This window comes from Saimiri boliviensis, chromosome 16, assembly GCF_048565385.1.
Source record: "Saimiri boliviensis isolate mSaiBol1 chromosome 16, mSaiBol1.pri, whole genome shotgun sequence".
Classification (NCBI taxonomy): Eukaryota; Metazoa; Chordata; class Mammalia; order Primates; family Cebidae; genus Saimiri; species Saimiri boliviensis.
In genome coordinates, this window is record NC_133464.1 from 70,406,316 (window position 1) to 70,419,605 (window position 13,290).

The window sequence follows — 13,290 nt, forward strand, 5'->3', positions numbered from 1 at the left end:
AAATTTGAAGCATTAATATGTTTAAAGAGTTTTTTGATGAAAAGGGTGAAATTATCTTATTGTAGAATAGAAAAAGAAAATATATTGAAAGTTGCTTGTACTACTTTTGGCAAAAGCAAAAAAAATCCTCTTAAATAATTTAAATAGGTTACAAAACTAGAGTATTCCAAGTCTTATTAACTCACCTTGAAGTTCAGCCTCTGGGGGGCTGCCAATCCCATCATTCCACAAGATGGCAGTGTCATACACAAAAGTCAGACGAAGCTCTGACTTCAAGTCAAAATGCTGCCAGCCTCCTATCCCCACGGGGGAATGGAACACGTAGGAAACATACAGGGGGACTCGAAGGGTCACATAGGACTGCACTAGGTTTAGGACCTGAAACAATAAAATTACATCTCTCAACACGATTCAGTGTTAACTCAATGAGCCTAATTTTCTACAAGCCATCTTCTCCTTTCCCTTAACTGAAGATTTTGAGTAATCATTGAGAAAAGGAAATGACAGAATTTTATAGCACTATTTCCCCTCACTTAATTTTGGATCAATTAAATAGTTGACACTAACTACCTTCATTGGCAACAAAGTATATGTACCAGAAATCCTTATGACCATGCATTATTTTGAGCATACTCTACTTACAAAATCCTTTTTACTTTAGTTTTATGAAGATATAGTTTACATACCATATAATTCACCTATTTAAAGTAAATAGTTCAATGGTTTTTAGTACAATCAAGGAGTTGTGCAACCAACACAATCAATTTTAGAACATTTTTATCGCCTCCAAAAGGAAGCCTGTACTTATTAGCAGTCACTCCTCCCGCCAGCCCCTGGCAACCACTAGGTCTCTATGGATTTGTCTATCCTGGACATTTCATATAAATGGAATCATACAAGATGTGGTCTTTGGTGATAGATTTCTTTCACTTAGCATAATGTTTTCAAGGTGTATCCATGTTTTTGCATGTTTCAATACTTCATTCCCCTGTTAATGAATTGCAGCCTACTGTATGCACATTTTATGTATCTATTTATCACTTCATGCCATTTGGGTTGTTTCCAGTGTTTGGCTTTTATGAAAAATGCTGCTATGAGCTACTTTTTTATTAGTGGAATATGAAGCATAGATTTGGAAGCAAATATATTTACTAATGACATATAACATTTATAATATCTCAAGAATAATTAGTTGAAATGAAGTATTTTGTCTTGAATTTTATACTTTTCTCCTTCTGGTATTTAGCAGATGGGTTGAGAATAGTGGAGAATAAACTAATATTTATTTGTTGAGTAGTTACCATATTTCAGACACTGTACTAGTTTCTCAATAAACACTACTTAATATTTTCACTCTTGTCCATAATTATATTTATATGCATGTATGGATAATTGGATGGATCAATGGATGATGGATAGAAAGAGAAGAAGATAAAATTAAGATGCAAAGGAAGAAAGCAAATGTCCTATAGTATTTTCTAAGCTTCCTGAATGGTTTGGCCAAGATCATAACTCAGCTTTTGGCCCATGCTTTTTTCTACTCTGTCATACTTCATTGTATTCCAAACAAAGAAGAAGGCAGTCTTAAGGTCATCTAACAAAGGTTATCATATTCAATTCTCATAACAGCTCTGCACAATAATAGAACAAATACAACTAGCCTCTTCTACATAAGAGGAGAAGACTTAGGTCAGATCACACTCCATGGAAGTTTGAATCAGGCCAGGCGTCCCCAAACTATGGCCCGGCCCCCGCAGGCCGCATGCGGCCCCCTGAGGCCATTTATCTGCCCCACCCACCCCGCTGCACTTCAGGAAGGGGCACCTCTTTCATTGGTGGTCAGTGAGAGGAGCACAGTATGTGGTGGCCCTCCAACGGTCTGAGGGACAGTGAACTGGCCCCCTGTGTAAAAAGTTTGGGGACGCCTGAATCAGGCTGTCTGCTAATGGTCTAGTTCTCCTTCCACACTGAGCTGACGACAAGAATCATAGGCATGAGTTAGCGAATAATTTAAATTATGAGAACTATGATTTATAACATTATGAAGTCAAAAGTAAACTGCTCACGTCACAAAAATGATGACCTGAATCCTTAATAAAAACATATAGAAGAGAACCATCAACGAAACAAGTTATTTCATTCTCAGCTGTATAGTAGCTAGCATTCCCTATAACCCGCCAGCCTGGCCAGCAGAGGTGCTTTGCGTTAAAACTCCTTTGAGACAGTAGTTTCTAAGGGCGGCTATTATTACTTCATTGAGCACTTGATTTTGAAGTGCAGTGGAATGGACAGCGATTAAGTCAATCCATATGCCACTGTTCCTTAAGATTAATATTTTATCTTATGAATTTAATAAACCATGGTTTTAAAAAATGATTAGGCTTTAGGAATAGATTCCAATTAAATTTTATAGATGCTAAGAATAATTTTTTTCCAATATTCTGTCCATCAAATGTTACTGAGTATGCTATTTTGGAGGGAATTACTAATATTCACTTCCTATGAATAAGTTACTTAGAGTACAATTCCTCGACTAATTCTTATTTAATTTTATTTGATGTGGTTAAACTAGAGTTTGATCATTTTTGGACACAGAATTAGCATTCCATTGCATTTTCTTAGTACCCATAACAAGGTCTTCTTTCTGTCTACTAAGAATCTCTACCTAGAGGAACTGGAGCAGAAATGAAGCTACCTTGACCATCTAGATCACCTACCCATTTCTTTCTTCAAAAGTGCAGAGTGCAATGCAATCAATCTAACTTGTAGATGTCAATCTTAAAAAGTACTTAATTTTCTTTCAGCCTATATCACAGGACTTTTCTAGGTATTTGTTTGTACTGAAATAAACATCTGTCAAATCTTAAAGAAACCAAGATATGAGTGATTTCATATGTCCTTATTGATGTTTCAAGTTTCTTCATCAAAGGCAAGTAATACTTAAAATTCCATATTTAAAAGGAAAGTGTAAAACACAAATGCTATGGAAAAATAACACACTGTCAAGTTTATCCTACTATACATTGGGGTAAGTATATATCTTGCAAAAAAATTTAGAGTAGCTTACATATAAAAGAGAATCAGTGTACAAAGCATAAAATAATGGGATGGAAAAATGACCTCTCATTTTTTATTTTGAGTATATTTGAGTATATTCCAGCCTCAAAATTTCATATTTCTAAATCAAATACACAGTAAAAAAGAGGCATAATTCTTCCTCAAAGCAACTAAGAAAAAATTTGTTTACTTTTTAAAAATCATGCTATGTCTTCTCACAAGTACATTATAATTTCACGTTTTAAGTGAAAACTATGATTGGGGTTGCATTTCTGTAGCTTATTCATGCAAATTGAGCAACTTTATCAGTCGCTGTTTACCTAACACATGGGAGAGTTAAGAGTAAGGAAAAATTTTAAGAAGTAGAGAGGATACCAAGAAGATTAAACTGGACTAGCCTTATTTGCAAGTGAAGAATCTGGTGCTGCTTTCAGATGTTTATCCTTTATTTTTTTCCCCATAAGCTTTACTCTTCGTCATTGTCTTAAAGTCAACTGATGTTTCTTGTTTATCGACTTTGGTACAATGGTGCTTTGCAAGAATGTATTTGTATGATCATGGTCAACATCTGATCAGCCCTTGTCCACTTATTCACTTCCCTCCGTTTGTAAAATAAGTGCTTTAATTATAAACTGTATAAAAATACCTCGTATAAAACCCCTTTTTTGATTATTACAATAAGTCGAGTTGTAACAAATGAAATGTTGATTTTTATAATGAAACAGTGGGAAAAAAAAAGATGCTACAATGCAAAACAGCTAGCCAGGACAATAAAAAGTCAAATGATCTGCAGTCTTTAATTATTCTTAAAAACTGTTTTCAAGAGAAAAACTACCAAACTATCCAACAGTTCTAAGAACTTAATTTAGCTTTAATAACCATTGTGCATCTAAAGTGTTTTTTATTGTGTAACCAAACCACTTTAAATTTTATTTACAAAATATAATTTTGTCACATATAAAGGTGGAGTGGAATCATTTATTTAATACATCTGTATTTTGTTTTTCCTGTTATTTATCTGTGTTTATATTTTAGAAACTATTAAAAATGATTTCAGAGTCAAACATCGTTAGAGAAATTCCAAATTTGTTTTCCTTGGCAAGTAAAATTCTTAACTTTTATGAGTGATGATCTGACTCGTAACGACTTTGTTGCTCTGTAAGCTTCATGTCTGGTGTCCTCATGAGTACTTGGTATGTTCCTGGGCACAAAGTAGGTGTTCATTGAATATTTCTTTAATGAATAAATGTACAAGTAAATGAAACAGCAAAATCAGATATGGTTTTAATAACAGCTGAAGCTAGATGTGGTATAGCTGCATAAAAGTTAATCACACTTCATTGCTGTTAACAGATAACTATCCTGTTAACTAATAAGGTAAATAATCTGAATTGGGAGGTTGGAGAAGGCAGAAAATCCTTCCAGTGTGGTGTTAGATTTTCATTTACAAAGAAAAATGCAGGGACTTGGCAATATTTTATGGTGGTAGATTTAGCTACTAAGAACACTTTTTAAAAATCAATTCTCTAACAAGTTGTTTCTGGCAAAAGCAACTACCAGTTGATAAAATGTGTTTGCACAGTGATTACCTTGAGCTAAGTTGCCAACTTTGGGAAAGGACTAGAGGAGGGCAAGCAATGTCGGCTAGGTGCTTGGCCTGGGCTCTGTGGGGCTGTTGAGGACGAGCAGACCTGGGTCAGCACTGGCTTGCTGCAGGGGCTGTTGACTGGGGTAGTCAATAAAACCGTGAAGCCTCTCTGAAGCATATGGAGTCTGTGTTGATGGTTTGCTTTTCATTTTTGTCCATTTTCCCATTCTTAATGCTGAAATGCAAAAGTCTGGAAGGCCCTCACGACAGTCTAAAATAGAGTCTAAAGTAGAATTTACAAAGCATTTAGTTTGCTTTTTCTCAGGTGCCATCTCATGAAATATGCTTGCATTCAACACTGATCTGCCTGTATTCAAACAAAGCTGGAGACTAGTGCTGCGAGGACATGGATTTGCACTGTTTTACCAACAGTGGGTGTGGATGTGATCTGGCATGTATTTTCACAAAGGCTGTCAGGCAGCATACTTGTACCAAGAACAAAGGAAAAAGTTCATCTGGCTTTCTTGCAATTTATGTGTAACCATATCCATTCCTCACATTCACTCATATGCAATTTAATGCCCAGATAAGCATTATGATGTGTTTAACAGCATAGGCTTAAAAGCTACATGAACCTGGGCTAGTTATTTGAATTGCCTTTGCTTCAGCTTCCTAATCTGTTAAAAAGATGCAAAAATAGTACTTATCTCAAAGGGTTTTTGTGAGGCTAGGCTGAGTGAAAATATACAGAGTATTTAAAAGATGGCAGGCATGAAGTAAGCAATAAATACATATAAGCTATTACAATTATCATATCGTTACTGTTATTCTTAGTACTATTATCAGATATTTCATTCTCTTCACTGTAAGTCAAATCTAATGAAGGAAAGTTAGGCCAATATCTCAGAGGGTTGAATATTTTATATTCTAATTTTTATTGTCTTCTCGCTCACCTGTGTGTCAATAACATGTGTGTGTATGTTGAGGTGAGGGTGAAGGACAATATCAACAGCAAGGAGAGAGGTAGAAGCTTAACCTCAAGGAAGAAGGTAGAAGAAAATGGGACGGCCATCTGTGATGGTTAATTCTAGGTGTCAGCTTTACTAGATTAAAGAATACCCAGATAGCGGGCAAAGTATTATTTCTGGATGTGTCCATGAGAGTGTTTCCATAAAAGACTGGCATTTGATTCTGTGGACTGAGTAAGGAAAACTCACCCTCATGCAATGTGGGTAGGCTCCGCCAAATTGGCTGAAACCTAGCTAGACCAAAAAAAGGCAAAGAAAAGGGCAAAAATAGTACTTATCTCAAAGAGCTGTTGTGAATTCTCTCTCTCTCTCTCTCTCTCCTGGAGCCGGGACACTCTTCTTTTCCGGCCCTTGGATAGCAGAACTCCAGGTTCTCTGGCTTTTAGACTGGGGAACTCAACCTGAGTTCTTAGGCCTTTGGCATCAACTGAGAGTAATACCCTCAACTTTGCTGGTTTTCAGGTTTTTGGACTTAGACTGGGCCACATCACTGGCTTCCCTGGTTCTCCAGCTTGCAGATGGTCTGCCATGGAACTGTTCAGTCTCTGCAATATCATGAGCCAATTCTCATACAGAATCCCTTATCATCTAATCTATCTATCCATCCATCCATCCTATTCTGTCTCTGAGGAGAACCTTGCCTAAAACAACATCTCTAAGCTTCACTCCAAGAGAGTAAGCAATATGTTTTATTAAATTGTATTATCATTTACAATGAAGATTTTATAATTCTATAACAAGATCCTAAAATCTCAATGATTTACTCTGAATCTTGTCATCACTATGATATTGATCATGATGGTTATACTACTAAATTTATTTTTAACGATGCAAAAGCAGAATAATTCTTTCAGAAGGAACTCATACAAGTTAGCCATCTTCCTTAAGAAGGTAACACAAGCTATTAAGAACTGAATTATGTTGCAATTCTTACCTTGCACTCTCTCCTAATATTATGGAACATAAGCTTTTCTAGCAGGCAAAACTTAACTGAAAACCTGCAATTGCCGATTTTCACCTAATGGAATTGAACCGTTGTCAGTTTCAATAGAGAAGCAGAGTAATGACTTTTCTAGCTAGTGGAAGTCATAGGAAGAAAAAAAATACTGAACACAAATAATTCAATACAGGCACTGAAGTTTTAAAAATCTAGCAAAAATACCGAACACAAATAATTTGATACAGGAACTGGAATTTTAAAAATCTAGCAAAGTACAGTCACTTTAGCTGAGCTAAATTTTACAGTAAGAAGATTTAAAGAATGAACACAGTAGAGGGCAGGCTTTGCATTCAAAATAAAATGGCCTTGCTACATTAAAAAAAATGGACAGATATAATAGGATAAAGCTTAAGCAGGCAAGTGCAGGATTTTTATTATTGATAGAAAAGGCTACCTGGGTAACATGTTTAAAAGACGGAGAAGTGCTGCCGCTTTGTGGAGAAGATAGAAAGCATTCTTAAGGGTAAAAACAGACTACAGACTAATGAGATCCACAGAGAAGCTCAATAATGCAAAGTGATTTTAACAAGGAATGAGAACTACAGTGTAATTCTATTTCTATATCCAATTTTGTTTATGGCAATAGATCCTGTGATGTAAGCAAGATTCTGAGAGAAAAGTAACCAGAAAGAACATAGAAATAATTTAGTAATGGACTGAAAACAGCTTTGTGAGGAAGACATGAGGGAACTAGAGATACTTGATCTATAAAGGAAAAGGGTGAGGTAGACTTGTTAATATGAAACTTTATTTTTCTTCTGGGGATTGAATACTTATTTTTCCATGTTTCTTTCTGTAGCAAAAACAGGCAAGGAAAGAGGGATCTGCAGGATGAATACTTATAAGTGTTACTTATAAGTAACTTGGTCAAAAACATATAGCTAGAAAATACCGGAGCCAAATTTTGGTCAGCATTTCCTTGATTCCAATACCCAGATTCTTTCCACCATCTTATACTGCCTCTCTGTTGGTATTTCTGTTGGTGTTTTTAGCAATCCCTGCAAGTTACTAAACATTGCTGCTTTTTGACAAGGTGGCTATGGTCATGCCTCACTACTTCTGAGTCCAATTCAATATCAACACCAGCTGAGCTTGTCAAAGTCTACAGATTTACTGTGGGCTTAGCTCATGCTAGTTATCTAGTTTTTTCTTGCTACCGGTTGTTATATACGTCAACACCTTAGGAGTATAGCACAAAAAATACAGTCTCACTTTAGCTCAATCTGGAGGGACATGATATCATCTGTATACCATTCAACACTTCAATGCATAAATCTACTTATATAACTCCTTGTTTAGTCCAGGCAAGACAGAACACTGCTCTTAGTTCAAATACTCATAACAGTTTTAAATTATGCCCTACATATTTTAGGTTCTCCATTGTAACCCTGATGAAGATCTTGCTTCCTTATCATTTAACAACTTTGTTGCTGATGATGAGGTGGGGGTGAGAATTGTTTGTGTGTATGTGTATTTTATGTGTGAATGTCTGTGTAGTATGAAGAAGAATCAGTAATTGTAGAGTGAAAATAACAATAAGCGTTTAATAAAAACACTTTTGACTGTGTTAATCATGATAAATGAATCAAAAAGAGAGGAAGAGGAGAAAAACAGAAAGAAAAAAAAGAAAGTAAAACAGGAGGCTAGAAGAAGAGGATCTTTGTAAAAGGTAAGGGGAGAGGAAAGTTAGAAAAGAGGGAGAAAAATTAAAGTGACTCCCAGGACTGTAAAACCTCACTTTAGGTGGCTCATGATACAACATCACAGGCATCTAAACATGAACACAAATCGATAGTTTATGCTTTGAAGGGAAGTCAGGGCAATAATTATACAGCATCCTTTTGACATAGGTTTAATGTTTCTAGCCCATTGTCAAAAACTATATATATTCTGGCCCACTGTTCAGAAACAGACATGGATTTTCACATCATCCATGCCGCCTGTTTGTTCCCCTGTTGTCACTAATGACCTATGCCACCAAGATGGAAAACTCAAGTTGGGATTTAGTACAAATCTCTGTGATAAAACAAACCAATTGGTTTATCCAGTGACCAAACTCAGATGTTAAAAATCTGTACCTGTCCATCTGTTCCAATGGTGCCACCACAGTCAGCAAGGAGTTCTGACATGTCATAGTAGCTAACGAACTCCCATAAACAGGCCTCTAGGTTCAGGTTTCGGTAGAAGCGTAAGGTATTGGAACCTCTGATAGACAAGCTGTACTGGTAAGGATATGTCTCGCCAATTATTTCCGGATTTTTGGTAGCATCAGTCAAGAAACCATAATGAGTCTTCACTTCAGTATAATCCAGGAGGTTGGAGCACTTGTGGTTTCCAACTCTTGTGCCATCAGGGCTGAGGGTGAGCTCAAAGTTGGAAAGCTCTCTAGTGGAGATCACAGGAAGCATGCCTAGGATAAATTGAAATCATTGTTAATATTCTTTCAGGTAGCCAGGAATTTTGAACACGTTAAAATCTCTTTATCTCTTGAGAAAACAAGTGTCATAAAATACTGCACAGCAGTGATGATCCAAGCCGGGCGCTGTGGCTCATGCTTGTAATCCCAGCACTTTGGGAGGCCGAAGCGGGTGGATCATTTGAGGTCAGGAGTTCGAGACCAGCCTGGCCAACATGATGAAACCCCATCTCTACCAAAATTACAATAGCCAGGCATGGTGGCAGGTACTTGTAATCCCATCTACTTGGGAGGCTGAGGCAGGAGAATTGTTTGAACCCGGGAGGCAGAGGTTGAAGTGAGCTGAGATCACACCATTGCACTCCAGCCTGGGCAACAAGAGCGAAACTCCATCTCACAAAACAAAAACAAAAACGAAAAAACAAGAAAGTGGTAGCATAAGAACCCATGGGTTCCGCAGGAAAATTTCAAGATTTCCATGACTTAAAAGCTGTTTTCATAATGATACTAAGTTATTATTTGACTTGGCCACTCATATTCTCTCATAAGTGCTTCTTTTCAGAGGCTACAAGATAGGATAAATTGCAACAGATTGAATACAGAAGCAGAGAATCCAGTGATTTTCTATTAAGTCAGACATTAACAATATCTTAAAGTATAAAAGTGCCACTCATTATTTTTTATTTTATAACATACTTTCTTAAAAGGATGTATTTTATGTTAATAAGTAATCTATTTATTTTGATTTTTAAGTAAGTGAATAAATATTTAACAATTCCTCAGTTTTAATTTAAAATCCAGTAAACATTTATAGCTATCACCCACATAAACACAATGTCTTTGAGAGCTTCAGTAATTTCCAGGATGTCCTAGATCATAAAAGTTGAAAACTGGCCATGCCCAGAGTGGCTCGTGTATGTAATCATAGCACTTTGTGAGGCCGAGGCAGGTGGATTACTTGAGGTCAGAAGTTTGAGACCAGCCTGGCCAATGTGGTGAAACCCCATCTTTACTAAAAATACAAAAATTAGCCAGGCGTGGTGGCACGTGCCTGTAATCCCAGCTACTCAGGAGGCTGAGGCACGAGAATCACTTGAACTCGGGATGTGGAAGTTGCAGTGAGGTGAGTTCACGCCACTGCACTCTACCCTGGGTAACACAGTAAGACTCTGTCTCAAAATGTATATATATACAAATCATTTTGAGACAGAGTCTTACTGTGTTGAAAACTACTACCGCTATATAGTACAGGCTAAGGATTGAAAATTTGTTCTGTAAAGGGTCAAATAGTAAATATTTTAGGATTGTGGGCCCTGAGGTCTCCGTTGACTGTTCAATGCTCCCATCAGAATGAAGGCCACTGCTCTGTGTAGGAATAAACATAACTGTGTGCAATAAAACTTTATTATGGATGGTGGATTAGAATGTCATACTACCTTCATGTTTCAAAAATTTCATACTAGCTTCATGTTTCTTCTTTTTTTTTCCCCCCAAACATTTAAAAATATAAAACCCATTCCTAGCTTGCAGACCGTATGAAAACAGGCAGCAGACTGTACCTGGCCATAGGCCATAGTGTGCTAACCCCTGGCAAAAGCAATACAGCAAAAGACTATGAACCAGGTCTTCTCTTTGAGCCTTCCCCATCTCTTCCTCTCAGATTCACTCATAGCAAAACCCTGGACCCACAAAAGAAGCGGTCAGCCTCAACTACATTTCTGGCAGAGCTGTGGCTTTTGAACATTGAACGTTGCATTCAGAAAATGCAAAGCCAAGCCTTAGGAGTGGCATAAGAGACACTCTTTCTTTTAGGAAAGATCCGTTTTAGGTCTATGTTTCCTTGATGGGTCTCTTCTCAGCCCTTTGCAGCTCCAGTTACACCTCCACATGGACCTAGAGATTGGGTGGTTCAGGGACCAACATTATGCCACAAAGGAAGGAGACACAGATTCCTGGCCACCTGCCTTTCCAATCCCCAGAAAAATCTGAGGTTGTAACAGACATACAGAGCAGATGTTCCTGTTCTGGGGAGGTATATTCTAAATTACCGTTCCTAATGACATTTCCTCTCCCTTAGCCACATAAAATAAGTGACATATCAAGTAATAAAATTAATATTAACAATTTGCTACAAGTATACAGTGAATTGAGTGGAAAAAACTTGAAAATGCCTTCTATATATAGTAAAATATTCATAAAGTATGATAAAGTTATTGACGCACACGTTCTGGTCACAGCTCCCTAGCCAGAGAAAATAAATATAATGCGTAATACCTGTTAGTTTCATTTTTGTTTTATTTAAATATCTGGGAAATGTCTTAGTGACATGATAAATACTGAGAGAGACATAAAACTCCAGCTATAAAATTGTCAACGTATGTTGCGGGTAGACACTAAGACAGCAAATACTTTACTGTAACTTCAAGTTTATGATTGAAAATACATTTGTGCTCTTTCATAAAATCTAGTATTATATCTATATAATTTTAAAGAATGCTTCCATTGCCATAGTTATAAAAACTGGGTAGAACAAAGCTAAAACAGTTAAAGGAAGCAGAAGGACTTGAAGCTCAAGTTGCAAGGTGAACACCTGTTGAAGCTTGGTTGTTTAGAAGATTAAGGAAAATACACCGGGTAACGAGGAGCCCAGAACAATTCCATGGACTTGCTTACCCAAGTCACCTACCGTCTATGTGCGGCATCGTGACAGTGAGCTTGATAAGGTTTGTGTAGTCTGGGTCCTCAGGGCCTGTGTAGCGCAATTTAGCTGAGAACGGCTCTACCCCAACAACCCCAGGTACACGGGGCTGACAAAGACCTTGAAAAGAAATGAACACAGTTATGCTAAAAGAAGGTAATCGATAACATCTAAAGAATGTTTTTAAAAGTAGGAGCTATTATTTTTCTACGTGATTTAAAATTCTCTGTGGAATAGGACATGGCTGACAGTGTACATTATGTCATAAAAAAGCAGAAGGCCACAGGGTGAGAAGTAATCACAGCAGACAGTTTAGTGGCCACTTGACAATTTAGGGATTGTTTAAACTTTGAGAAAATAGTTACCATTCAATGTAACTTAATGTGTGCTGGTTATTCTAGATCATGCTCATATTCACAAAACCATTTGAAGTATGAACAGATACAGTAAAAATGACTGAAAGTCAGTAGGATAAAAGTAAGTGTAGTTAGACCAAGTAAATTTACTTTTTACTCTAGAATAATATACTTATCATTAGTTATGTTTACATTACTTATAAGTGAATAAAATGAAAAATATGCTCATTTTAGGAACTAAAACTAACGTCTCCTTCAAAATCAGAGGGCAAAATGTGCACAGTTGCGTTTTCCTTATATATGTAATTTTTTTACAGTATGTGTATTATATATTATAAACCATTTTATATTCATCCCTCTATCTTTCTTTCTCACATCTCTCAGTGATCTTCAAGAATTTGGATATGAAACTCTTTCTCCAGTATTTCCTTTAAGAAAATAGTGGTTTTTATTTGAACATCATGAAAGGGACCAAGATGCTGGATTATAATTTTAAAAGAACTTGGAAAAATACAATTTCTCTTCTATTTGTTTAAGACAGAGAACATACATAGGTATTTACTAGAATAGCAATCAGAAGCAGGCCCCAGCATACAGGCTGTCTGATTTATTAAAAGAATCATTTTAAGGTATTATTTAAATATTTGATCCTGAATATATCATAGTGGTAGGTAGGACACACGACCTCTCTTTATGCAACAAATTAACTTTTGAATGCAGTATGCAAATGGATGATTTAGAAATAGAATCAGATATATACACAATCTTTTTTATTTTTTTTAAGTCTCACTAAAAATTATTCTTCAGAGTGAAGGATTTATTTATACAGTGGATTTCCTGTCTTTCCAATGTGGTCCCCAGCCACATCCTATTCTCCTCCCCAATATGTTTTGGCTCCAACCTCAGATACAGTCTCTCTTGTAATACCAAGGTGTGAATTTGCACATACCCCTCTACCTGGACTGCCTTTCCCCTCCTGTCCCCAACAAACTGCTACTCACCCAGCCACCAGCTGAGCTTCTTTCACACCATGAGCTCTGTTTGGAGCTGACCCTTGCATATCATTCTGCCTTGTCTCCTGGTTCTTCCTCTCCCTCTCAGAAGCTTCCCCATTTCTCTGCTTGCTGTTCCCAGAATATCCCACATT

The 13,290-nt window shown here is 36.8% G+C and overlaps 1 protein-coding gene across 1 annotated transcript in view; it reads right to left on the reverse strand.

Moving 5' to 3' along the window:
* The window catches only part of FREM2 (FRAS1 related extracellular matrix 2), a 195,051-nt gene that overhangs the window by 24,109 nt on the left and 157,652 nt on the right, over positions 1–13,290 (reverse strand). Inside the window, exons 15-17 of the mRNA XM_003934401.4 lie at positions 11,776–11,907; positions 8,752–9,083; positions 186–378 (exon numbers count right to left, since the gene is read on the reverse strand). Of these exons, the coding sequence (XP_003934450.4) occupies positions 186–378; positions 8,752–9,083; positions 11,776–11,907 (657 nt within the window). The remainder of the gene's footprint in view (positions 1–185; positions 379–8,751; positions 9,084–11,775; positions 11,908–13,290) is intronic.